Source organism: Podospora pseudoanserina, chromosome 6 (assembly GCF_035222485.1).
Source record: "Podospora pseudoanserina strain CBS 124.78 chromosome 6, whole genome shotgun sequence".
In the NCBI taxonomy this organism is placed as follows: domain Eukaryota; kingdom Fungi; phylum Ascomycota; class Sordariomycetes; order Sordariales; family Podosporaceae; genus Podospora; species Podospora pseudoanserina.
The window spans coordinates 2234292-2260902 of NC_085925.1; the positions used below are offsets into that span (position 1 = coordinate 2234292).

The following is a 26611-nucleotide window of genomic DNA, read 5'->3' on the forward strand; positions in this document are numbered from 1 at the left end:
GTGATTTGTGGTTGTATTTTGCTTGTTGGTTCTGGCATCTCCAAGCCTCTCTGTACTAATTTGCGCTGTGTAACCCGAGAAAACTGGGTTTTCGTAAATGCTACTATCGTGATTGTAGACACGCGCGCGCATAGCCTTCTTGGACTTGTAGTACCCCCGCGACGGGAAAGATAGCGGTCCCTCCTTAATTCCAATATGTCACCGGCGTCCCCCCGCCCCTAAAATAGGCGTATACTTCCTACCCCACAGAGTTTGAGAACAACATGAGGTACCAGCCCGGGTGACTCAGACATTTAATTCCAGGATCTCGAAATACAACTTTACCTTCTTTGACCGGTAAGTCACTCCCGTCATATAAGCGCAAGTGTCATTGTTGTTGTTTTAATCAGATCCGATATGCAATCGGAGAGATATGGAGCGAATGCATCAGGGGTGGACTAGCCCCTCCAAGAGACCCTTACTGGATACCCCATCCCCATTTCACGAAAAGCTGCTGCCTGGCCCGTCCGGGCGCACGCGCGGAGTCCACCAACATTTTTCGGAATTTTCTTTTTGATTTCCACTTTGGCGTTGTGCAGCGCCCCACGTTTTATTCCACAGGCTTGATGGACACCACCATCAAGCTTTCGCGACTCAGTGATGCAAGATTGCTACCCAATTTTCTGAATCAGTCACGACGGTGATATCGGAAGTAGGCAGATTTCATTTTGAGGGAGAGATAATACGCCTTTTCATGTGATCAATGATGTGATGGACGCTAGGCAGCATTCCGCCTTGGCAATCATGAGAGAACCCCTGGTGGAAAGGAACCATGCTGGGTAAGGTTACTCTTTTGATATGGCCTGTGCGCTTGCATTCTTTTGAAATAAACTCCATGTCGCTTCGGAGTTTATTCTTGGTTGCCTCGTTAACGTTAGGTGCCTTCAACTTGAACAGTTCTTTTTGCTCCGCTGAATCGATATCACAGTTGGTTATGGACGCTTGGGCGGGATAGAGGGTTGGCACTTTCCTCTTTTGGTTGTTGCTCGTGAGTGAGTTTTATTTCAGCTGAGGAAAAGGACACGAAGAACCTCGCGCTTCAAAGGTAAGGTTAAAGGGGCCTTGGCATGGTATACTAACTTCCGGAGTTGAGACGGGAATGATTATGTGCCTGGTCAGTACAGTAACACAGGCCCCGCGCGGGCGGGATGTAGCCTTGACAGCATATGTCGTGATCTGGCAAAGGGGGAATGGGGGTGGTTACACGAGGACGGCGCGGAGGGACTCACGCTACGCCTGATCCGGGGGGGTTACGTCTGACTCGGTGATACGGGGGGTACGTTTTATCAACTGGGGGGCTCGATTGTGATTCATATGTGCATGATGGTGGATATGAATGTATGCCTGAAAGAAGGTGATGTCATGGGTTAGAAAACGAGCAGTATAACCGATATAGCTGTTGGATGGTTGCGGGTCGAAGAGTTTACAAAAATGGAAAATGCTAGCTGACGTATGAGGTCCTACGTTCGTATCTCAGGCCGAGGTTCCGGGAACATGATTAGTGATGGCGTCCTTCAACGCCTTCAGCCATGTCAGACTACCCGAGTCTCGTCCAACAAACATTGTCGCTTTCTGTTTTGTGTATCGTATTGACTATGAAAGGCAAAGCTAATCATATAGTGAAGTCGGTCTCACAGGAGTGTCTCGGCCCTAAGAGACTACAGATGTAAGCGGAAGTCCCATAACACTACATCAAAATATCTGCGGGCTCCGGGATTCGGACATCACCAAGCTGCTTCATTATATCGTATGGGGCTTGACGCCAGACACTGAGGCAAACCAACTGCATCTTATAGTCTGTTTCACCAACCATTGAAGATTACTGATACAGATAATACCTCTACATCCGTCCGCCGAACTTCGGGTCTCGCCGAACAAACAGTGACCTTCCTAAGTTTGAGAAAGGCACAGCCAACATGAGCTTGAATCGTGTAGTCTAATCCAATCGGCGTAACCCGGCCCTAAGCACTTACGTATATAGAGGCTGGCATCTCATAGGCCAATTAGTATGGAATGTTCTGTAACACGGGAAAGAACCATTGTGCCGCCGCCACAATCTTCTGTTGGAATAACTGAGATATTCCTCTGCCTCACACCGCACCAACAGACAGCTACAACCTCCTACGCAGAATTCCAGAAACATTCCTCCGCGTTGCACAAACTTGAAGCCAGCGCCAAGTAAAAGTCTCCGTGTAGCACGGAGTGTATTGGTTGCCCGTCTAGCTGGGTACCTTGGCTACAAATATCGTTGCCTGGCAGGAGTTGGAATCTGCGACAGCAATCGATAGCAAGGAAATTGAGTTGAGGAGCCAACACGAACACACAAGTCCAGGTAATGCGATAGCGAATTCTATCAAGTGCAACTTGCAGTCTGGGAGGAATTCGCTGCGAGAGCAACTCGAATGCACGACCCTGGGGTAGCGCTTCCCACATGCAATGAGCTCCAAAACGGCCAAAACTTTCATCCCGGAGAGGGCTGGAGAAGGGGTGGAATGGCGCAGTGATCGAGCAGAGGTACGTCTTGAAACATCAGTTGCCATGCACCAAACAGATCACAAGCTCTTGATACTGGTATTAACGAGATCTGGGGGTCAAGTCATTTGGGTGTTTTTATGGCTTAGTTTGATGGGTAATGTTGTTTTCAAGTGTCAATGTGAGTGAGCTGTTAAGTTGTTCATGTTCTGTTTAATTTATAGTTCTTTTTCGCTTTCTTTCTTTGAGAGTAGGTCTTCAATCAATTCTGACCAGGTTGATATATAGACAAGCCTGGCTAAGTGCTACGCTGTATAATCAGCCTAATAAAATCAGCTCCCCGTTATCGTTGAATTAGTTAGTCCTAATCATGGGTACGGAGAAAACTTAGCAACTTGAAGAGATTTTAAGAGGTAGAGGAGAGAGCTGCTGAAGTATGTGTGTTGTTGAAGACTGTATTGTGAACAGAGAAATGCTGCTTCCGAGCTATAAAGATTATATCACATTGAAGCCAGGCACATAACAACCCCTCTGTTAACAATGCCAATTTGAACTCAATAAAGTTGCAAAGGATTCTCCCAATACTATCGGCCAAAAAAAAATGAAGACAATCAAGCCAAAAACACAGTCTGCTTTCACATCCACAAATGCTAGCACCAGGCCATCCACACAGCTGTCCCAAAATTACAACCCCTTACTAGGTTCGCTCCAAACAGCCAGATATTCTCATGCCATGAATACACAAAATAACCAAACAAAAAAAGAAAAAAAAGAAAAAAAAAGAAAAAAAAGAAAAAAAAGAAAAGAAAAAAAAGAAAAAAAGGGAAAGGTCCCCGCCATAATGGCTCTCATCTCCTCCGTCTATCAAAGGCAGTCCCGTTGACTACCATTCTGCCTCCCCTTGCCCACATCTCTGCTACTCCAGCCGCCAAATTTATCTACCCCAGGTGTCCAGCTCCATTCTTTGCAGCGTCCTTCTTGTAGCCTCGTAAAGAGCCTTATCAGCATCAACCAGTTTCCTCTTGGCTTGAATCCAGTTATCTCTTTTCCTTTCAACGTCGTACTCGGCGATTTCGACACGATATAGCTTCGCGTGCCATGCAGCCTTAGCTGCGTCCCGTTCGGCCATGGTAGAACTCGTCGTGTCCAATTCAAGATACTCTTCCTTGGGAACCTCTCTGCTCTCTGGGCCCATTCCAGTTCGTCTTCAGCTCTTCTGAGTGCGGACTTGTTCCATGTGGCTAGCCTTTCCAACCTTGTGACTTCCCTTTTGAGATCGGACAATGTGGGGGGGAGTGAGTGAGTGTGGGCTTGTGTGGTTTGATGCGAGAGTGTGAATTCTTGGAAGATTTCGAGTGTTGGTGGAGGTGAGTTGGGAGTGTGTGCCTGCATGTTCAACATGCTTCAAGAGGCCGAGGGATGATATCTATTTGCAAGGGAAGGAATGTGCGATGTGTGACACGAGGGAATTTGGCAGGTTGAAATCAGCTGGGTGACTTGGAAGTTGTGTGAGCATGGAAAGCAGGAAAGTATAAATATGACAGGGTCAGCCATCAGGGTTCCAGGTTACCTGCCCGGTCATACTCAGATTGCAAACAATAATACGGTTTCAGAATTCGAATATCTAGTACCGCCGTCCATTTTCTCTGACACTGTGCTATCTCGACAGGTCGCGGTGGCCTCCATCTTCATACCAGACGGTCACCTTAAACTTGTGAGTCGCGACCCATATGTCACGGCTCATTGACATCTGTGGGCTTGCAAAGGCGAACGTTGGCAGTTACCCAACCTTCCACATGGAAAGAATTCCGGCTTTTCTCGGCGTCTCGGTGTCATGTCCCCCGCCGGCACTATTCGGCCACTTCCTCAAGATGTTGTTTCGAGAGCAAGTACGGTCGCCTTTTGCGCAAGTTGATCCCGCCTGGGTATTCCACCCTTCCATCCTCCTTCACCATTGCCGGTAGCTCATCGCCACACCCATAACATGAAAGCCCGCACCTGTTTGAAAATTTCCTTTCAGAACCAGTGGCTCCAAATATCCGAGACGAATTTGGTTCATTGACCTCACACTCCCAGCAATACACCTCAATTTCATCCAATCGGTCAAAGCATTCCTGCATGACTTGGCGAAGATTGACAACCACAGGCTGGTGTGATTCTTCTTCGGAATCTTCCGTGTTCAACCATGGCGAAAGGGAGTCGCCACAGTCGTGACAGAACAAAGGACTTTCTCCAGGTGTCGAACTACATAACATGTCTTCAGCCAGATCTGGTACTATTAGCTTCCCATCTTGGTCAATGTGTTGCGGCTCGCACTTCCAGCAAAAGGTCAGATTATGAGTGTCCAAATCGCTCTTTAGCTCTTGTTCAATAAATCCCGTCACGTCCAGGGGGTACACCGAGTGTATTGCCTCGTCAAATTGATACTCGGCTGGAGATTGCGCGGTTCTCAATCTCTTGCGCCTGGCTGCTTCCGCTCTCGAATATCTTTCCAATCCTGTCGACAATCCCAAGTCCAATTGCGGCGCTGATAAGGGAGAGCTGAAATCGAAATCGGCAGCCATTCCGGTACCAAAAGATATTGGCGGGGGAACAGGTGACCTTTCTTCCGGTGAAAGAATGGAATGAGACTCCTGTCGTGGCCTCTCCATTTTCATACTCTCAGCGAGTGACCCAAGTTCCCGGCTTTTCCTAGGGTGGCGGGAGAAATATCGATGCTGTATGATCCTCCGCACCTTTCTGCTGAATATTGCCCACCAAAGAATAGTGAAGGGAAAGCCAGCAAGTACCGCGCCGAAATCCTGGGAGTACCCTACGCTGACACCAATTTCTCGTCGATACATGCGCGAAACAATCCACGGCGTTGGTGGCGGATCGAGAGAAGCCGTTTTGACTGTCTGGCAACTGGTCTGCTTGAAATTGCTCTGCGAAAATTGGATGTTAGAGGATTTGCTTGGGATGAAAGTAAATATCCGTGGCAATAAAAGGCTCACTGTCTGGCAGAACTCTAAGAACTCTTTCTTCGCCGTCCACTCAGCCAACCTTAAAGCCTTTCGGCTATCCTCCATCGCACAAATCGCCGTCCATAGTGCTACGCAGGTCACAGCAAAACCGGCCATTGCAGCCAGGATCCGACTGGCTCTACCAACAATGCTCCCGTATCTTCCAAAGACAGATGCAGGTTTTAGACTTCGGAAAAACGCGCTGAGAATTGCCACAAACTTGAATGTATTCATGGAGTTTGCCAAACTCGCGAATGGGTTGGTTGAATGTGATTCTCTCAATTCCCTCTCCTTCGTAGGGCAAGAGAACGGTCCAGAATAGCTCGGCATTATCGTCGCTGCTGCATCAACAGATAGACCAGGTGAAACAGGTCCTCCACTACCCATGGTTGAATGCTCGTGATCGGCCATATCGACACCTGATGGATTCAGTTTGCCTAGGTAATTTACTGCTAAGATCACAAGATGGTACTTTTGAAGTCTCGACACTTTGTTGAATGAGGGCGGGGGTCTCCATGTTCAGTGTGGCAGTGCATAAGCAGGTAAGGTAGCTCTGCATGTACCTTGAACAGCCCCCAAGCACTTTCAGCCTCGTCGCAAATGTGAGATGGAACACATCGATCTCTATATCATCCGGTTTTGACTTTGAGTTAGAAACAATACGCGAACTGGACATATGAACCGAACCCCCCAGCAGTCAGAAATATAGCATGTATGGAAGGCCTTCCGCAGCTCGAGCGAGTGACCTTTTGGTCTTCGGTGCGGCCTAGAGATGGCCAATCAGCAGGATATGGAAAGCCATTCAGATGTTTATTTTCCAGCTTACTGCGCTGACTGTGATCTAAGAGGGTTCGATCAAGACAGAACGGTAATGGTCAACACCTCGGGCAGTGTTTCATGTATGGGGAATCCTGTCTTTTGTCACTACTGCGGGATCGTATTGCACGGTGGACAAACGAGGAGGAAGAATCTGTCCGGAACTCGGAAATGACAAACGGAGTCAAGTTGCGCAAGAATTTGGATGCATCTCAGAGGACTTGGAGGGGGGTTAAAGACAGATTGAGTCAACAGCAGGTCAGCATTGGGGGCAGAATCTCATGAACAGCATTCTAGTCAACATGATCTGGGGAGAAGCTCAATCAAGAATGTTGGGGAGCTGAAATGTCGAAAAAAGATGGAATTTGATGTCGCAGCCCGACCACTAGGTACCTACCGTATCTTGCATGGGCTTTGCGGGAACTTGCTTTTCTCAAACCACTGCAATTTCGGCGCACCATCGACAACAATGTCTCGCTTATGTTTGCACGGGAACAGCAGAGAGAAAGTCTGCTTTTTCAGTGCCAAGCATTGATATATATAATCTGTATCTGGTACTATCATGGTCAAGGCACTAGCCTCCACATCCTCCACCTCTCGCGTTGAGCTCGCGTCCTTTTTTGTTCTCCAAAAACACCTATTACCGCCTTTTCCATCGTCCTCAATATTCATTACAACTGGGTTTTGCCCCAACACCACGATGTCTCTCATCCATCAATCAATGCCACAGAGCTGTCTTGCTTAAACAAGACATCTTCAATACATATCGGAGTATAAGCCCCACAGGCACCTTTGTCTCGAATCACCACAGCGCGCAGAATCCTCGTGAGCTGGACATACCGGAGGTCCAGTCCCTGGAGCTTCAAATCTTGAATCAGGCCTTGGGCCGTTGGTTGGCATGCGGGCAGATTTCCTGGCTTTTACCAGAAACTCGATCACGACTATACAGAAGTTAACCTGTCACTCAAAGCCCTTGAACGAGGCGATCTTTGTCGAGTGCAGGCTCTTCCCACCGTCTCCAAGGATCTTCCCTTCGAGGTTTTTTTAGCACGTATCCGACATGAGCAGAGGGGCTCCAGTGACGCAGATTCTGAATTGGAAGAGATCAGCGATTATGGCGACGACCCCAATGGTCCGAGCAAATTCGAGACTCACAAACCAACCCCCATCAGAGGTCTCGCTGAGCAGAGTGATGTAGTTGACAAGCTCTACGATGTCGATGGTAATGAGGTTGTTGCCAACATCCCGGTTGAGGATGCCGGATTTGTGGATCCCGATCCATTTGCCAGCGCCAAATGTACAGCTCGATACACTCGTGGCTCTGAGAATTAGGTAAGCTCCTCTGTCTTTGAAGAGATGGCTGGAGTTGATGCTAATACTCTTCTCGCACAGGCCCGTGTGGCAACCAACGAGTTCAAGGTTGCGGTATAACAACCTGGAAGCTTTATTCTCCGGTTGGGAATATTGTTGGGCGTTTATGCTGATGACGGTCTAGGCTGTTGTCATCGTCCCTCACGCGCCTCTTCCGCCATATTTTATTCGTCTCAATGTCTGGAAACCGCTATGGGCCATGAATTATAGCACGCGGTATTATGGTGACCATGTGGCAAAACGTTTTTTGCGATTGTGCCTACGCCCAAACGCACCCGAGTCAGCCTTGCATTCACTTAAGCAGCTCTGGGGAAGGGGCCTTGAGGTTGTCCGGGAACAGGAAGAGGCCATCAACAGCAAGAGATATCCACCCGGGCGCTGGTGATGGATTTTGCAAAAGGCTCAGCATAGTTCAAAAAGGGTAAGTCATCTTGGGGAGAAGAGGATAAAAACAACGCACCTTCTGTTGAGAGCAGTAAACCGAGCTGACATGGTGTTAGCCTTGATGCGTTTATCCACAAGCAGCCATCAATTCCCCACTAATAGTGGACGGTCTCAACTCTTGCCCCTTTCAGCACCAAGACTTCCACCCAGACGAGACCACTGTTTGACTGGGCCCAACGAACGATCATCGGTTTGTTCGAGTCTGGAAAGAGGGGGCAAGAATAATCTCTTGATGAACTTCATGGCGCTCCTTTAGCCGATGTTGGCCTCTATTATGCACCCATTCGAGGCACTAATGACTTTGTACCTTACCCCCCCCGTCCGGGTGCCTCTAACACCTGCTCGCAACTAATGCGCTCTCATGAAAGGGTTATCCCGCACCTCAAAATCGGAGTGGATCCTGGGCCAATCCTGGAGGCCAAAAACAAACTGGTCAAGTTCTGGGAACATGTAAACCCTGTGACTGTGACTGGCCAGTTTCTACTCGAGCTTCTCTCGCGCCTCAGACAACACGGCAACAAAAGTCTCCAACCACCCCATGCCACGACTCGACTCTACCGAAGCATCGCAGCTTGGTTCCTCACGTCGGGAAAGCTCAAGCACTTCGGCCAGTATTATCATTCGCGGGCCAGAACCACACCACAGGAGGCAGATGATCTCTTCGATTTCTTTCCAGATTCTCGACCGCGAATTTCCCTCTCTCGTCTCACCTTGTTCGTCGAGGAACTCTCCAAGGCAGACCTTAATACGGGTGCCAGCTCCGAAGCCCACCGCTTCACTTGGATTCCCCTCCTCAATCACCTACTACCTACCCTTTGCCGCCGCCAAAATGGCTTCTTCCAAAGAGAATCCAAGCCTGGAGCATCGGCTCTGGCCGGCAATCTACAAGACACGCATCTCAGCTTATTTAGCTGACTTCCTCGGTGAGCGACCTAGCCGGCGTTCTCTCAAACGAAAGGGTCTCTACTGCGTTTGTATACTATGCGCCCCGGTGAGAAGGTTTTTGGAGGACGAGAAGAAACAGGTGTCTAGTGTGAAGGTCTTGAACAAGGACATGAGGGCGCATTTGCATAACAAGATTGATGATGTGGCGCTTGGGGAGGATTTGCAGCATGTTACGAAGAAGCCGGAGAGGTTGGTGATGGTGACGAAGACATTTAAGCTGGGTGACGGACATCTGAAGCGGTGGGTGGGGAAGGTGGAACAGGTCAGAGAGGTGATGAGGAGGTTTGATGCTCGGCATCTTGAGGAGGTTGTTGGAGATGTTGATGTTTGGGGGGAGGTTGTTAGGGGAGGTGGGAAGGTTGGTATCCCAGGGGGGGGGGAGGGGGCTACGGAGAGGGTGGCGAAAAGGAGGAGACTTTATTGATTGTGGGTTCCAGAGAGGAAGGAAGGTTTCTTGGATTGGTGGATATGAAGATATTGTTGACTTTGAAATCAGGTCGATAGCTGCGCGTCCGTCCATCTTGCGAAAACAACAAGCGGCAAGAACTCAAGTTTCCGGCACCAGTCCGTTCTCTTTCCAACAGGCCCGTACTGGCTTTGCTCTGCGTGGGGCAGTTCGTGGCATTCATAGGGATTACGACCCTTGGGTTCATGATGGGAGGCATACATCTATACAGACTCGTGCCCCTACAGCTCCGGTACTCCTTCTACATACCCCCTTAATTTACAAAATTCTACTACAGTTCAAGCGGTGCAAAGAGCCAGAACAAACTACCGCCCCCCCTTGAGCATATCATTCGGAACTGTATGTCTGGTAGACCTCTCTCAAAGGCTTTCCTCCCAGAACGACAAGCGCGTGTGGACTACGGGGTTCTGAATCCATTTACGAGCCGAAGCACATATAAACAAGATGTCCCTCTGGTTTGCAACGTGAGCTATACGCTGGTAGAGCCGTAGAGGCATTTTCGGGCTCTCTTTCAATGTCAATTTAGATCAGCGCTATAGCTAATGCGCCGTCAAGGCAAGTTAGAAGATTATATAATGCTTCTATACCGCGTGGCTATCATGAGTTGGAGATATCATTCGGGGAGAGTTGTGATGCAAGTCATGAGGGGCATAATATGGTGCCTTGTACAGAACAGGAGGGTCGTTGTTACGCCCGTCTGATAGGTGGTAGTTCTATAGGATCGGCGTGAAGAGCAAAAGGGCTTGGCAGGGTTTGGTAATAAAGAAGAATGTAATTTGGGCAATGTATTGTACAAAGACCTGCAATTTTAACGGACAGCTCTGGACCTCGCAGCGAAATATCAGGTGGTTGGCGGTGGCCGGAGATCTATTCGACTAGCGAGCATAGGAACTTGAACAAAGCCCTTCTTGTTTTGTGTGCGAAATGGCCTTTTCTAAAGCGTTCCTCACTATGGATTTAGCGGAAGAACTAAGGGTCAAGGGATGGCTGAAAGAGCTTGTGCCATTGAAGCTACTGATGCTTACTCACCTTCGAACAAACGCAGAGATATCAACCATATTTAAAATCATCGCTTGCCTTCCCTCCCGCAACTGATACCCCTTTATCGAGGAACCTGGTCAAGAAACCGGCCTATCACCCGTAGTATCCTCATCGCCATCTTTCGTTTTGATGTTCCTGGCACCACAGCCGCAAAGTCTCTGTATCCGATATTATTCATCTTGAGATCTTCCTCATGCTCTTGCAGCATGCGGTTCCGTGAGTCAAAACTCTCCGTTTGAAAATCCCTAAAGGCTAGAGACTCGAGCCTTTGTGTCTCCCAAAAATCTAATGGGGGAGATTCTGATGCTGAGGCTGCTGATTTCCATGGCGAAGTCGATGTTTGAGTGGGGTGAGGATTGCTGGCGGAGATGACACGCCGTATCGACTTGATGGCTGCTTTGCCGTCTGCCGACATTCTGGTTCTGGCTATCAGCATGTTAGACAAACCACCCATGCTTGGGCATAGGCTAGTGGCTGTGACACACCTTGTAGCATTGAGGCTATGTGTGCCGATCGAGGACCGCTCGAGGTGATGCCAATGTCGGTGGTGGCTGATGGGTGGCCCTTTCCATCATCAAAAAAGCTTAAGTCGGCGCCCAGAGCAAAGATGAGACTAAAACTTCTTCGTGGCGGGTGGGTGAAATGAGATTGTTGAATTCGAGTTTTGAATGTTGCTTGTGGCTTCAACCTTCAGCGTGCAGCTTACTGAGAGGCATGAATGCTGCTCTGTTGGATCCCCTACCATTGTTGATGAGAAATGCCCCTGGGCCTACCACGTTTAAATTCGTTCAGGAACTTCATGAGGGTAGATTTTCTACAACCAGCCCTCCCGCTGACCCAGTAGACTCTTCCGGAGGTGTTCCACCACTCCACGAAGTAGGCCCAGGGAACCGCGCCATCTTCAGGGCTCTCGCTGATTGTCCCCTCCTCCTCAGCTTTCATTTTCAGTCCAGAATATAGCTAAACTTGAAAGAAGCACACATATCTTTCTGTAGCTGTTCTTTGGCTTTGGTGCCACCGGAGTTCAATCCCCTCCAGCTCGTAGATCTGATAGGGCTGAGTGCCAAGGCACTGTGGTTGCCCCTGAACAACAAGGGATGGGATTGTTTTCCTTTTGCCATTTTTGAGGAGGTTGGTGTCAGCGACCCGACATGGTCTAGGGTGCGTTTCAGTCGGCTTGGCGATGCAGACAGAGGCGGAAGAAGAGGTGGCCCAAGCTCGGGTTCAGCCTCAATTGGCTGCGGCGGTGGCCGATGGCGGACAGGGGAGAGGCCGGGGGAGCTGCATCAACCAAGAATTCGAGGTTGGCCATTGCGGGGTTTTAGAAGGTCGGAATCTGTAGCTATTCAGGGCCCATCCACTCGGTGACGCAATTCCCAGCCTTCTTTTGAGGGCAACAGAAGATTGTAGACGGTGGTTTTCCAGTTTTCTAGTTTTCTAGCTGCAAACCGGGAACGCGGTCTGGGTCATCAGCTGTGGGCTGGTGGACTCCCCATAAGCAGCTAAGGAGCAGAAGTGGCTCCTCCACCTGCATCTCGTCTGTGCAACCGCTGCGTCCCGTTTGCTGCTGCTCACATCATCAACGCCCTGCGCCGCGCTGCAGCAACATCCAAGGTCCAGCCAGCATCCTGCAGCCGCCCGTTTCCCTGCGAGCGCCGCCTCTCTGTTTACATACATACATACATACATACTTGTGCATTTGCGCCCGACACCACCCCACCACTCACCACTCACCCGACTTGCCCGACCGACCGACCGACCGACCCCAGCCTCCCCCGACCGACCTTGTCTATCTGTCTGTCCTCTCCACCGCCAATCTCAATCCATCTCCGGCCAAGAACGAACAGACTCGCTCGCGCTCCTTCACTTACTCCTCCCCTACGCTGTCCTCAAACCGCCATGATCGCGACCAATTGAAACCACCATGGTTCGTGTCACCGAGGAGCTGGCGCTGTCGCCAGAACATGTCACTCTTTACTATGCCAGCGACCCCTTGATGGGCCACCTGCCAGTCCTCATCTTCCACGGTCCCTCGACGACAGCCAATTACACGCTCAACAGCTCGCGAATCCAGATACACATCTACAGCCCGGCCGGCTTCGTATCTTTTCCGCGTATCACTGTCTCACCCAACTCTCCTTTCTACAGCGTAGTCGCGCACTTGCCACGGGAATTTCAGGGAGATGAGGTCTGCCGAGGACTGGCCTTTGGGTTGTACAAGTATTTCAGCGAGTTGCCCGAGGCGGTGAAGACATATTTGAAGAATGCGTACTCGACACGCGCTCGTCGGCCAGGTTCGGCGCCGGCAATGTTTGGAGAACAGCACGCGGCAGATCTGGCCAAGGCTGCTGTCCAAGCAGAAAATACGACCGAGGTGGTGGATATTCTAGGAGACGCGCTCCAGACGCAGCACATCGGCTGTGTGGATATGGACCTTGTTTTACCGCCTGGATCGATCGTGCCGCTAGGAAATGCCGACTTGGAAGAGGTACCAGAAGATGAAGACGATATTTTGGATCCGACGTTGAGACAATATGGCGGATACAACCAAATAGTCAAATTGTTCGGAGAGCCGGTGTTTCTGCCAACATCGAAGCTGCGGCGCGCGCCATCACGACCAACCTCGTTGAACCGCAGCAAGTCGTTCTCCAAGAACCAAAAGGTGGAGCTGCGCATGAAGATGGGCGAATTGGTGGACACGGAAGAGCGTTATGTTCTCAAGCTTAACGAGCTGGTCAACAACATCGCGGTCGACTTTTACAAAAAGGCCAAGGAAAGGTCGGCAGGGAGCATCAGCCCTTCGGAGGAGGAGGTAGAGAGGCTGTTCCCCAAGTCAGCACAGGCTATTCTCGAGGTCAACTCGGCATTCATGGAAGAGCTCCGCCGAGTCATGGACGAAAGTGAAGAGGAGGCCATGAAAGACATGGAGACACCATTTCCTCCGACACGTCTCAACAGCCCAAACAAGGCCAAGGATCCAAGCGGTGCTCTGGCGATGGCGAGATTATTTCTCGACTGGTTCCCAAAGTTCACCGAGTGCTACCAGGACTACATCCGAGCCAGTCAAAACTTCCCCAAGCTCCTCAACAATTTCCTCGACCAGCAGTCGAGTTTCCGGCAGAGGGTGGTGCAGACAGGTGAACAGACGATCCGGTCGCTGCTGATTGAACCGGTCCAGAGGCTTCCCCGGTACAACTTGTTCATCGATCAGATCGTTGCCTGCCTTCCAATAACACACCCGGCGCTGCAAGTTTTGCTACGAGCAAGGGATATCATCACAAACATCTGCTCCATGGACGACCCATTACCAGACAAGCCACATGTCACGCATCGATTGCGCACAATGGTCGAGTGTTGGCCAGCAGACCTCGAGCCTCAAGGACGATTGATCCTGGCTGTCGACTTTGTGGAGCTGGCTGCCCCCTACATCGATGACGATATTCCCGACAGACCAGGCATTCTGCTGCTGTTTTCGGATTGTGTTGTCATTCTGCAGAAGAAGGGGGATTCTGAGAGGACAGCTCGGGACTTCTTGAAGGAGATCGACAAGCCGTCACCTGCAGGGTTGTTGGCAGCCATGACCAATGCTGCTGGCGGACAGGGCTCCTGGGAGTTTGCCTTTACTGGATGGCACAGCCTGGCCGATGTCCGCTTCACCGAGTCCATAGATGGGCGGCTGATTTGGATGACGTCGACCCAGGAAATGAAGGGCGCCCACGCCGGCGAGTATTTCACCAGCAAGGCCATCACGACCAGGTGTTTTCTCCTTCGCGAGCACTACGAAGGCAAGGCCAACAAGTGGACCGAGGACATTGTCAAGGCCAGAATCGAAGGAAGATTTTCGGAAAAGGAACGGGAGGACCCTGCATGGACCCTGCGTTCCGTCAAGATGCAGGATGCACAGTTCGGCCTGCATGCCGCAGTCTTTCAGGAGGGCGCGCATCAACTAATCGAGGGCCGCAGGGAGCCAGCGCCAATACGCGTCGTACTTGACATCGAGAATGGCACCAAGGGAGCGCCTGTCGGCCATTACGGTGTGGAGATTGTGACCGAGGTCCGATGCGGCGACATGAAGAGGATATCGATGAACACCATTGGCCTCAATGGCAAAAGGTTTACCGACGACATTGCTCTGGAGGACTTCCTACCGACCCTGTCCCGAAGAATTGTCCAGTTGCTGAGCTCGCAATTCAGTGTAGCCAACCCCAGGCTTGTCCCCGCATTGGTGTCATATTACACCAAGGTAATACGGGCCATCAACATCGCACCGAAGGTGGAGAAGTCCAGTTCGAGATCATTCCTCTCGTCATCGCCGGTCAAGATGCTCTCCAGCTTCCTGTCTGGAAACAGCAGCGCGTCATCCAACGGTACCGACTCGACACCAGTCAATGGGTCGAAGCACAGAAGGACCAACTCTGCCAGGATGCGGTCCGAAAGAGAGAAGGAGCGGGAAAGGGAACGAGAAAGAGAACGTGACAGAGAACCTACTGTACTGAACTCGTCTGTATCATCCAGAGAGCAGGGCATTCCTCGTATCACCATGGAGGAGGAGCGGCCAGAAAACCCTCTTGTGCGCCTGGAGCAAACATTTACAGGATATGTGGCCAACATGCAGGCTCGGAAGGGCTACTTCATCGGCCGCACGTTGCTTAACAGATCAATGGCTGATGAGCTCGCTATCAACGACCTCTACAACCGATTGATCGAATTTCCCTTTGACCTTGAAGCCGCCCAAGAGCTTGGCACCGAGGTGATCTTTTGTGCATTCGAAAAGTTTGTCCGCATCGCCTGGCGCGAGCAGATTGGGCCTATCATGACCATGCAGGCGCTTGAAGCTCTGCAGATCCGTGCCTCCAAGAAGGTTGTGGGGGATTTTGCAGATTTTGTTAGGTTTATTTTCAGCGACATGGCCCCTCAAAACCGACGAGCATTCACCGCTTTGATCAAGCTTCTGGCTGATCTCTTGGACGGCTGCTCCAATGACGGTGACAGAGGCGCCTTGACGCTTGCTTTTGCCGAACTGTTGGTTGACGACGACACCGCACCAAATTATATCAACCTCCTCGATAGAATGGTGGAGGATGTCGATCGCATCTTTGAGGAGAACCACTTGAGTGTCACCATGCAGATGTTGATGAACAACAGATCTTTCGAGTCGCTGCACGCAACCGGCCGGAGCCACAAGTCTCAGTCGGGGTCTGTGACATCCAACACGTCGTCGCTGCGCAGGAAGTTTGGTTTCGACACACTGCTGCGCCAAAACAGCAAGAATGATGAGCGGCCTTCGGTGTGGAGGACGTTGAGCAAGCACGCCAGCAAGGCCCCTGTGCCCGGTGAGAGTGCCAGTCTTGGCAAGAACAGCAGGTCAAAGTCCATTGACATGAGTCTGAACTTCCCTACTCAGGGCAGGCTCCGGAGGCCAGCATCTAGGGACAGGCCACCTATTGCCGGGGCATTCGATGACATTGAGCACCGGCCGGGTAGCTCTAACCGGTATCTCGAGACCATTGGTGAACCGCACGACGAGCCGACCGAGACAAAACTGGTCAAAAAGAAGCGCCGTAGCTCGCTCTCGGACCTCAAAACTCTTATGGCTGCCGCCAACATCGATGATCCAGAAGAACAACTGATGCCTCTTCGTGTCAGCAGGCAGCAGACCGCCGAAAAGTTCAACTCCACACCCCGTCCTCAGTCAATGGTTTTTTCGAGAGTCTCCACCTCCCCCACCAAAGCCTCACCGTCCAGGATACCCATCAGTCCACAGCCACCATCCAGCAGCACAAGCACTTTCCGCTCCTCCCGACAAAAGGAGAACGATCCCATTCTCCACCACGATATAAAAACCCCATCAGAAAAAGAAGGGGACGGGTCAGAGGAAGACTCAGGGAAGACGAGCTACGACAGAGCGCGTGCTAGAACTATCGCCATTTCGCAGATCCCTACCCTGAAGCCCAATTCGAGGATCCCAGGGGCGACAATTTTTCCTCCGCCGCTCGAGTCACCCGCCAATGTCAGACCCGGCACTGGGACGAGCAGCATTCCCCGCACGCCGAGCACACCAGGCCAAAGACTCCGTCTGCAATCCCCGCAGAAGCTCCGCGAGAGATTGCAAACAGAAAAGAAAGCGATCGACGAAGTCGACGCTTCGCTAAAGTCGGAACTGTCTCGCATAGAAGAGGACATGGCGCGCCTAGGGGGGTCGTCGCTGCCCCGCTCATCTACTCTTGACTTTCGAAAGTTGACGCTTGCGGTCAAGACTCTGGAGGAGAAGGTCCCTCTGGCGCTGATAGAATTGGAGCAGAGGAAGCAACAGCTGGAGAAGGACTTGGAGGACACGCTGAGGGGGATGGAGATGAAGGTCAAGGCGATTGATCAGTTGTATAAGGAGGCGACGGCGGAGAATGAGCTGCTGTATGAAAAGTTTAATGGGGAGTTGGGGAAGATTGTAAAGGCGATCAAGGGGAAGGGGCAGGAGGGGAAGGAGGAGCTGGTGGGAAGATTGAGGGAGCAGGGGGAGGAGATGGGGAGGGTGAAGAGGGAGAATGCGAGGTTGAAGAGGGAGGTGGTTAGTTTGAGGGGGGTATTGAAAGGGAGTGTGAGGGAGGGGCATCAGGGGGGGGATACTTAATGTGGGGCGGGTAATAATACATATGAAAGGAGGAGAGGGGGGTTACAGGGGAGATGAAAAAATGGGGAGGGAAAGGGATAAACTTGTTGGGACATCACTTACAAGGCGAGGCGTTGGGGGTGTTTGTTGTATTGGGATAGGATTTGTATTTTTATTTTGTTGGAATTGTTGTAGGGATATAGGGTAGAGGTTTGGCGAGGCCAAAGGGGGGATGGAATATGGACCATTAGTGTTTTGTTGTGTCTTTTGATCATGACTTGCGAACATGTAGGTGCGGTTTATTCAACATCACTGACTGACAATACCAGTGGGATGTTGCAAAGCGCACTATGGACCCCAATTCTGAACCTAACTAGCACATACGACCATATCCAGCTAAAAATACGGCATCCCGTCCGCTCTGCCCTTGTCAAATGGCTGAGAGCCGAATCAGTACTCAGGTGGGTGACCACTGGGGAATCCTCGGTGTTGTATGTTTTTGGATTTTTTTTTTTGCGTTTCCAGTTTTGTGGGTCTTTCGTCACTGTTGGGTGTGAGTCGGGGGTTGCTTATGAGGCGGGACACAACAGCCTCCCAAGTTGTGAGGGTGTGATCTATTCCAGCCCATTGTGAGGCATTTGCTGAGCTACTGAAAACATAAGATAGCGTGCGTGTAATAATAAAACGAGGACCTGTTTCTATTTTCCAGTCCTGGGGGTATCACTAAGCCAAATGAACACTTGCAACCAGAACGCCAACCGAAAATCCCAGACACGGACAAACAACCCATGCCATACCCCTCAGACTCTCTCTTGCGCAGCCGTAAATTCCATCAACCCAACCTTTGCCCTCGACTCCTCAACCCAGCACTCAAACCACAGCGGTCCAGCCTCCACCACCCTGACTGGTGTAGTTTTGACTGCTACCGCGGTTTCTGCCCTGGATGCCACTGAGGTGACGCACCCCCCCTTGCCTTTTCTGTCTTGTGGCTCTGGTGGAGGATCAGTTGGTTCTGAGGGGATCCAATCTTGATGGTGCTGGCCTCTGTTTTTAGCACCATTGCCGACCATATTTAGACAAAGGAAAAAGTTCACTTACACCGATGGGAGCAGCAGCGTCATCTTTCAGCTCTACAGCTAGCGTGAACGTGCACCCCTCTGGTATCGGACTCAACCGCTCCATCGCCTGCGCCATCTTGAGGAGGCAAGCCCGGAATTGCTCGTTGAGGTTGGTGAGGTTAAGGGAGGGGTGGTTAAGTAACGGCTCACGGGTGACTTCGGAGCGGAAGTCCTTTTGCAGGATCCGGGCGTGGGTGGCCATGGAGGGGGTTGTCCAGGTTGGGAAGTGGGAGGTGTCGAATGTGTAGCGTTCTAGGACTGAGCCGGGAGGGATGGGGGATGGGGAGGGGGGGAAGGAGAGGGAGAAAGGGTTGAGAGGGGAGTGGATTACTACTGCTATGAGGTAGACTTTGCCTGATGATAGCTGGGCGGCGACGGAGGAGACGGCGTCGGTGATCCAGGTGCATACTTTTGGGTGACGGTTTTGGTGGACGGGGAGGTTGTAGGCGCGGGCGGAGAGGAAGGTTTCGGGGGGGTAGAGACGGCGGTAGAAGAGGATGTTGTGGATGGCGACGGTGAGGAAGGTGTTGAATGATGTGAGGAGGATGTGGGATTGGTCTATGGGGAGGGAGGAGGATTCGTCGGCCATGGTGACCATGAAAGGAGGTTATTTTGGGCTTTAGCGTATATGATGAGACTTGATGTATTCGGGGATTTGACACTAAGCGCTGTGGCTGTTGTTGAATCTGGTTCTGATGCTTACACGAGAGCGAATGGAGGGGTTTCCATTGTTTGGTGGGAAACGCGACGAGTCGTGCATTCCGCAACGCCAAAGCATGTGACCGGTAGCTTGTACAAGAAAGAGAGTTACTTGGCGGGGAAAAGCTGGACTATTCTGTCTGCCTTCCCCACGTCTGGCGCGTGCCCCTGCTCTGCCAATTAACCTCTTAAGCTTCGAGGTCCAGCGCTCCACTCGAGATTTTGGAGGAGGCGTCAGTCTTCTGAAATGCAACCCCACCTTCGGATAACACCGCCATTCTGATATTTCGAGACAGTCCCGTCACGTTCTGACAGCAGCTCGCCGTGTCGTCCAGAGTTGCCTAAAAGTATTCCGAAAACGTGGACAGCAAGGTTCTGTCTACTCTTATACAACAACACTAGCTGTGACAGCTATTATCGAATACGGCGTAACCCCCCCAATTCCCCGCGAATCATTATTCCGAGCTCCAGCTGTCCACCATGGACGCCCATCTCGTCCAAGTCCTTGTCGACACGCAAAAGCCCCAAGGAGCGCCTCGAAAACAGGCCGAGCTCGAACTCCAACTTGCCCAAAGGAACCCCGACTTTCCTCTAGCACTCACACGCATCGGCCTATCACAGCAGCTCGCGGTCGGAATCCGACAGGCATCCCTGAGTGCCCTCCGCAGATTTGTTGAGAAGAACTGGCAACCCGAGGGCAATGATCCGGACCATGTGCCCATTTCCGACGAGACCAAAGAGTATTTGAAGACCACTATTCTCAACCTCGCCATAGCTCCCGAGGATGAGCAGGATGAGCGCAAGGTCAAGGTCTCGGCCAGGTAAAACAAGACACAAGACCCCTTCACGGGCAAGGATGCTAGCTGTTGGAGAACAGGGAAGGAGGAGCTAACACCCCTTGTGTAACAGTCTTCTTATTTCGAAGATCGCCGTCGCCGACTTCCCACACAACTGGCCCAACCTCCTGCCCACCGTACTGGGTATTATGCCCACTGGCAACGATGCTCAGCTCCATGGCGCTCTTCGAATTTTGCAGGACCTTGTAGAGGAGGCTATCACCGATGAGCAATTCTTTAGCTTGGCCCGCGACATTATTACGGCATGCTACGAGGTGGCCTTGAACGTAAACCGCAAGTCTCAGCATCGTGCGCTGGCTGTCGCTGTCTTGCGCGCATGCTTCGACCTGATGGAAGTTGTGAAGGATGGCCACAAGAAGGAGGTTAAAGCCTTTGCCGATGAAGTCTTGTCTGGGTGGCTTCCATTCATGGAGCAGGTCGTCTCCAGCCCGCTTCCAGAAGTTGCCAATGCGGATAGCCAACCGGAGGAGTGGTACGGCCCAGTTGCGCTCAAGATCCAGGTCCTCAAGACTCTGATCAAGATCAAGACCGTATTTGGTTCTCTTCTCTTGCCTCAGAGCCCCAAGTTCTTCACGGTAACATGGCAGGAGCTGAAGCGGTTGGGACCTGTGTACGAAGCACTCTACGTTACTAGTGACTCGCAGAGCCGCTTGGAAGACACAGATGGCCTTCCGTATTCGGTCGACGTCCTGGTGTTGGATGAGCTGGACTTCCTTAACCAGTGCATGCGGGCAAGCCCTGTGGCAAAGTCGCTGGAGGCTGAGATTGCCAGTCACGGATCGGTACACAACACGCCTTGGGTTCTGGAACTCATGGAGATCCTCGTCAGGTACGGGCAGGTCAGCCAAGAGGAGGAGGGCCTCTGGGAGCTTGATGTTTCTCTCTACCTTGCCGAGGAGACGTCCGTGTCCTCAAACTACACGGCCAGAACCGCCTGCGGTGACCTGCTCATCAAGATGGGTGAGTGGATGGGCGAGGACGCCTTCGTTGGGCTGTATGCGTTTACCAAGACACTCTTCGTGGGAGAGCACCCAAGCTGGCAGAAGCAGGAGGCGGCTCTTTTCCTGTTCATCTCCCTCTTCAACGATTTTTATGACTGCGAAAAGAACATCCCACTGAACATGTCCCACGCCTGGCTGGAGCTTGTCAACTACGCCATCGGCAGGCAGGACCTGCCCATGTTGCGCGCTAGAGGCTATCTGGTTGCTGGTGCCTTGGCCAGGACATATGAGCCAGCTCTTGGTTTGCTGGACGCCGTCATCACCGCTATGAACCAGGACGAGTCTGAGCTTGTGCAGGTAGCTTGCGTCAAGGCAGTCGAAGGCTTCATTATCGGTGGCGCTCCCATTGAAGCGCAAGTGCCCATTATCGTCGCTATCCAGCAATTCCTCGAATCCAAGGATATGAGCGATCTTGACGATGCCGAGGATCTTCTTGTCACTCTCCTCGACACGCTTAGGTCAGCGTTCAAGATGGACTACCGTATTGTCCTCTCGCCCGAGAGCAAGGCGCTCGACTTGGTGTTCTTGGTCGTGAAGCATGGTGCTGCCAACCTTCAAGTCGATGGCCTCGTCAACGATATTTTCTACGAGCTTGCCGAGAGGATTCAACAGATCGAAGACCCAGCTCTCTATACCGCCCTTTGCAGCAAGGCTCTGCCCTCTATCACTAGCACCTTTGACGTTGCCAATCTCACTCAGGATGAGCCGCTGGTTACGATTGCAGCCGAGATTCTCGCCGTTCTCCTCAACTTTGGTGTTGAGCCGCTGCCCGCCGGCTTGGTTGCCACGGTTCTTCCCAAGGTCAATCGGTTGCTTATGTCATCTGACGAAGCTGAGGTTCTTAGGCCGGCTGCCGAAGCTGTCAAATACATGCTCCAACACGACCATCAGCAGATGTTTAACTACCAAGACGAAAACGGCCGTTCTGGGTTAGAGGTCTGTCTCCACATTATCGACCGTCTCCTTGGTCAGAACTTGGAGGATAATGCCGCCGCTGAAGTTGGTGGTGTTGCTGCTGAACTCGTCGAAAAGGCTGGCCAAGAGAGGCTTGGTCCCTTTTTGCAACAGCTTTTGCAGGCTGTTGCGCAGCGTCTCGACAGCGCTCAGAATGTTGGTCTGATACAGTCTCTGATCCTGGTCTTTGCTCGCCTTTCCGAGGTGGGCGCTCACGATGTTGTGGAGTTCTTGAGCGGCATCAACATAAACGGGCAGAATGGCCTGCAGGTTGTGCTGACCAAGTGGTTGGAGAACTCGGTCAACTTTGTGGGGTATGAGGAGACTGCGAGAAAGTGAGTACATTCTTGAATACGCATCGAAAGACAAATACTGACATGTCACAGCATCATCGCCCTCTCCAAGGTCTACGCCCTCAACGACCCCCGCGTCGCGCAGGTTCAGGTCAGGGGCCAACTCATCATTTCCGAGGGCAACCGCATTAGGACACGATCCCAGACCAAGTTGCGTAAGTTCACCCTCCCCCCCTCTCCCATGTCTGTGATAAAAGCTTACATAACCAGCAGAGCCTGATCAATACACCATCATCCCTGCCCCGCTCAAGATCCTCAAGCTCCTCGTCGACGACCTCGTCACCGCGTCAGGAGCCCAGCCAGCCTCCAAGGTAGCAGCTGCGGCGGCGTCCCAGTTTGCAGACCTCGACTCAGACGACGGGTCCGAGGGCTGGGAGGATGAGACCAACGACTTGGTCAACCTCGGCGCTGCCGTCTCTGCGGGCAACTTTGACTTTGGCGACAAGGTACGCAACGACGAGACGGGTGAGTATCTGAGGGTGTTCTTTGTCAAGGCGGCGCAGGAAAACACGGCGAACTTTCAGCACTGGTTTGAACTTCTTAGTGATGAGGAGAAGGGGAAACTGAGGGAGCTGGCTCAGTAGGACTTGGCCAGGACGTACAAAGGGAAGGTGCTGCCCTGGAACTCGGAGGCTGATTTGCCCGTGGGGCATTTCAGGCTTATGGGCTACTATCAAGAGGTGCAGGAGGGGAGATTTGGGGATATTTTTAGAGGGATGATGAGATGGGAAGAGGATAAGAAAATGAGAAAACTGGTTGCGGTCGCGTGAGTGAAAGTGGGAGGGTTGGATGGGTTTATTATGGGGATGTATATGCGTAGGTAACAGCGATAGGTTTGGGGGGTGGTGGGGTGGTAGAAGTTTATGTAGTCGAGGTGTACAAAGCGTTGATTTTATGTAAACATGTCATTAAATCACGGCAGGGCCAGAGACAGCTTATCAGCGAAAGAGGATGAGTGTTGTCTGGAATGGGCCACTTGCAAGTTTTGCTTGATATCAAACTAGCTGATTCTTTTTGGTGATTCGTCATGGCCAAAAACGACAATGTGTCGTCACTAGCTTCCGACTTGGAGTTCGCCCATCAAAACAATAATATCAGCTTCGTTTCTTCGTAATAACATCATAAAGCGTACAACACTGCTACAAAACGCCCTTATCATTCTCTCCCCCTGCACCTCTTCTCAAAAAGTTTATACTCCATCAAATAATATCACCCCCAAACCCCCCAAACCCCCCTCCAAACCCACTACCTCCCCTACCACCACCCGGTCTCCCACCCCCAAACCTAGGCTGGCCCCCCGGACCAAGCGGATCCCACCTCGCCCCAGGCGGAACCTGCCCGTCAAAGCTCCCATCTCCCTCTCCCCTCGGTCCCTGAAACAACGGATCGTCAAACGTGGGATGCATACCGCCCCCTGCAAACCCTCCGCGCCCACCTGGTCTCCTTAGCCCGCCCGGACCGACAAAGCTGCCTCTGATGGGATCATCCGGTCCCAGGCCGGGAGGGTACAAATCGTTATGTCCCAGCCCTCCGAAATTCCCACCAGGCATGTTGAGGGGACCTCGAGGGGGTCGGTTGACTTCGTATTCGTCTTCAAAGTCAGGTGGCGGGAAGTCACCGGCTGGGATTGGCCTTGGGGGAGGGTTGGCAAGCGGGTCAGGGGCAGGGTAAGGGTTTGATTGGGCTGGTGGGGGGAGGTGAGGGGGGTCTTGTGGTCTACGGGGGTTAGGATCAAGACGGGTGGCTGATGCTGCTGGGTCTTCTTGATAGCCCTCTTTTTGGAGGGATGGTATCAACCGTTGGATGATGGAGATTTTGAGCAAAGAGACGAGGTCGGTTATACGTGCTTCGGAGATGAAGACGTTAGAGAGTTTGGAGTAGAGGTCTGAGCGGTCTTCGTTGCCTTCGGGTGTCATGGTTATGCGGACTGGGAGTGAGGCGTTGGAGATGTAATCTTTGGGTGTGATTTCGAAGCGGGCGATGCGTTCGTCTCCGGTGGCCAACCCCCGGACTTCAATCTTGGAGCCGAGGCGGTCGATGCGGATGACGAATTGCATGGAGGATTGGGGGTGGGCGTAGACGAAGCTGTGGGAGCTGGCGGAGGCGTTCCATGGCGGGGGGAGGCGAGGGGCGAGCTTGGCGCACTCGGACTCGATCTTTTGGTCTTCGTTGAGGCCGAGGAGGCGGAAGGAGAGGTTGGTGAAGCAGCTGTGAATGAATAGGGTGATGGCATCGAGGGAGGAGCTGAGGTCGGAGGTGGTGTCGTCTTTGGAGTGGGTGGGGAGGGCTTCGACCATGGAGCCTAGCACTGAGGCTGGGCTGAGGGGGTCGGTTGTCATTGTGAAGGTGATGGTGCGACAAATAGAAACTGGACTGATTTGGCGTAATGTATTTGGATGGTATCGGATGATGTGGATGTAATCAGGTTTAAAGAAGCTTGGTGAAGTAAAAGGCATAAAGAAGGTTCAACGTTCATGCGACCACTTGAAGCTTTGGCGGGGGTGCGGGGACCCTAGCCCCACTGACGTAAGGTGCTGCCTATACTAGCGACTCTCAGCCCTACGGGTGGGGTGTTTTGGAGCTTCCACCAATGACAGATTAGAGTCGATTAAAGGGCAACTGACATTACTTGGAGACTGTTGTAAGCCGCAAACCAACAAACAGTGCCGCTATCATACAACATCAACTTCATTTTCCTATCTTATCACAATCTTTTTGCGTATGTAGCATTCTGATGCATCCACCAAAATGGTACCTCTGCGGTCTCTTGATCGTCTGATCCTGAACTCAAGGTGCTGTTCTCACCAAAGTTTCTTCCTTTCATTCCCCAGAATATCCACCATGGCCATTTCCATGTCCGCTTCACCGCTTCTCTCTATATATGCCCAAGTGGGCAAAATAGCCATCAATGCTCAAGTGTGTAGCAACCAACGCCCACCCGACAACAGGTCGATATTTATTACGAGTATACTAATCTACATTACTCACTAAAATCTATTGTTTTCGATCTCAGGTGTTGATGGTACACGAAAGATTCATGACCACCTGCTCGGCATACATCTATCGATCGACATCATGGCCAGCCGGAACCTCTTCACTGTTGTCCTTCTCAACTTTATTTACATCTCCTTCATTCGGAGGTAAAGGGAGTGTTCAGGCTGGAGGTCGGAAAATGATGTTACGTTGCGAACCCATTCTCGGTGGTTTTTTGAGGGCTTGTTCGATGTTGATGTCTCGGAGTAGGGCAGGATCAGGGGAATCCTGGGAGGATTCTGCGGGAGTTGACAAGACTGAGGTGGTGCCTAGGGTTGGTGGATTTGTCTGGATGATATAGGAGGTTGCGAACAGATAAGGTAGCTTGACAACAAGGATATCTTGGTCTTTTGGTGATGAAGGTAAAGACTTGGCCAAAGAGAATGCTCAAAGAGAACAGGGAGAGATGGCAGATATGGGTTCAGAGCAGAGTGATGCGATGGAAAGGTTGTGATTTGTTTGTTTCAAAGACCTGTTGATAACTGGGCAGGAGAAAAGATTTCGATGGGCCAAGAGGCCTATATTTCTGAATAAATAACCAGCAAACACTGCCCCGGTTCTCCGTGTGGGATTTATGCAGTGCGAGGTGCAGTGCCATGATGGGCTTGACGATGTCATCACTTCGACGATGTCATCGCTCGCCCCAGCCCAATCTCGCCGCTGGCTGCCCCGTCTCGCCGTCGGTCCATGCTTCCTGGCAATCTAAGTTCCTGCAGGTTTATTTCAATACATTCTCTCCCACTCTCACTCAACTCTTCCCTCCTCCCCACAACCTCTCCTCTGTCTTTTGAAGCCAACATAAGAAAGACACCATCATCCAAGACAAATTGTCCCAGCTCAAGACTCAAGCATTGTAAGTTATCGAGCTTCTCCCCAATGAAGTTCGTCAACAACTAAACAATTCCTTCGATCAGATCAAAATCAAACAAGATGTCCACCGCCCAGAACGCGACCACCGCGCCGGAGGAGCCCATCCTCTGCACCAAGTGCCCTCACGAGCCGGCGCGGATGGATGTCATGATGTCTCTCTCGCACGACCCTAGCAATCCGCGCGCGTACGTCCACACCGGGCCCAGGGACAATCTTGTTGAGATCAAAGAAGACATCACCAATGGCACCAAAAAAATTGTCACTTTGGTTTTCGAGTTCCCGCTCCGCCCCCATGATCCAGCCTGGGTTGAGAAGAGGTGCCGCACCTGGGGAATCAACCGGGAAATCTTCCTAGCCTCGGAGATTGGTGACCCAGTTCAGTAAGGGGGTTTGGGTGAAGGAAGCTTGGGGTTTTATCTTAAAAGGGCTTGGGGCGTTAGGTGAAGGGAACTTGACACTGGGCAGCTAGCTGCCTCTGGGAAATAACATGGGCCACATTTGACAATGCTGTTGATGTTGTTTT

General features: G+C 51.7%; 7 protein-coding genes across 7 annotated transcripts; 4 read left to right on the plus strand and 3 right to left on the minus strand.

The window, feature by feature from the left end:
- Positions 1-4100: 4100 nt before the first annotated feature.
- On the minus strand, positions 4101-6028 carry QC764_600840 (uncharacterized protein). Its single transcript, XM_062948599.1, has 2 exons — positions 5505-6028; positions 4101-5435 (listed from the first exon to the last, which is right to left on the minus strand). Exons 1-2 carry the CDS (start codon positions 5922-5924, stop codon positions 4362-4364), a joined length of 1494 nt encoding a protein of 497 aa, XP_062797662.1. The 5' UTR covers positions 5925-6028; the 3' UTR covers positions 4101-4361.
- A 2654-nt stretch (positions 6029-8682) lies between these two features.
- On the plus strand, positions 8683-9513 carry QC764_600830 (uncharacterized protein; the record flags this gene model as incomplete). The annotated part of the gene is made up of 2 exons (XM_062948598.1): positions 8683-9439; positions 9461-9513. The coding sequence occupies 2 exons, from the start codon at positions 8683-8685 to the stop codon at positions 9511-9513; spliced, it is 810 nt and encodes a 269-aa protein (XP_062797663.1).
- Positions 9514-12520: 3007 nt separating this feature from the next.
- Positions 12521-17224, plus strand: QC764_600820 (uncharacterized protein; the record flags this gene model as incomplete). The annotated part of the gene is made up of 1 exon (XM_062948597.1): positions 12521-17224. One exon carries the CDS (start codon positions 12521-12523, stop codon positions 17222-17224), a length of 4704 nt encoding a protein of 1567 aa, XP_062797664.1.
- A 586-nt stretch (positions 17225-17810) lies between these two features.
- QC764_600810 (uncharacterized protein) lies at positions 17811-19112 on the minus strand. The gene is made up of 2 exons (XM_062948596.1): positions 18302-19112; positions 17811-18240 (listed from the first exon to the last, which is right to left on the minus strand). The coding sequence occupies exons 1-2, from the start codon at positions 18917-18919 to the stop codon at positions 18004-18006; spliced, it is 855 nt and encodes a 284-aa protein (XP_062797665.1). The 5' UTR covers positions 18920-19112; the 3' UTR covers positions 17811-18003.
- Positions 19113-19203: 91 nt separating this feature from the next.
- On the plus strand, positions 19204-22990 carry QC764_600800 (uncharacterized protein). The gene is made up of 4 exons (XM_062948595.1): positions 19204-19841; positions 19930-22167; positions 22219-22340; positions 22399-22990. The coding sequence occupies exons 1-4, from the start codon at positions 19501-19503 to the stop codon at positions 22767-22769; spliced, it is 3072 nt and encodes a 1023-aa protein (XP_062797666.1). The 5' UTR covers positions 19204-19500; the 3' UTR covers positions 22770-22990.
- A 394-nt stretch (positions 22991-23384) lies between these two features.
- QC764_600790 (uncharacterized protein) lies at positions 23385-24524 on the minus strand (the record flags this gene model as incomplete). Its single annotated transcript, XM_062948594.1, has 1 exon — positions 23385-24524. One exon carries the CDS (start codon positions 24522-24524, stop codon positions 23385-23387), a length of 1140 nt encoding a protein of 379 aa, XP_062797667.1.
- Positions 24525-26148: 1624 nt separating this feature from the next.
- Positions 26149-26472, plus strand: QC764_0094570 (uncharacterized protein; the record flags this gene model as incomplete). The annotated part of the gene is made up of 1 exon (XM_062940955.1): positions 26149-26472. One exon carries the CDS (start codon positions 26149-26151, stop codon positions 26470-26472), a length of 324 nt encoding a protein of 107 aa, XP_062797668.1.
- Between the last annotated feature and the right edge of the window lie 139 nt (positions 26473-26611).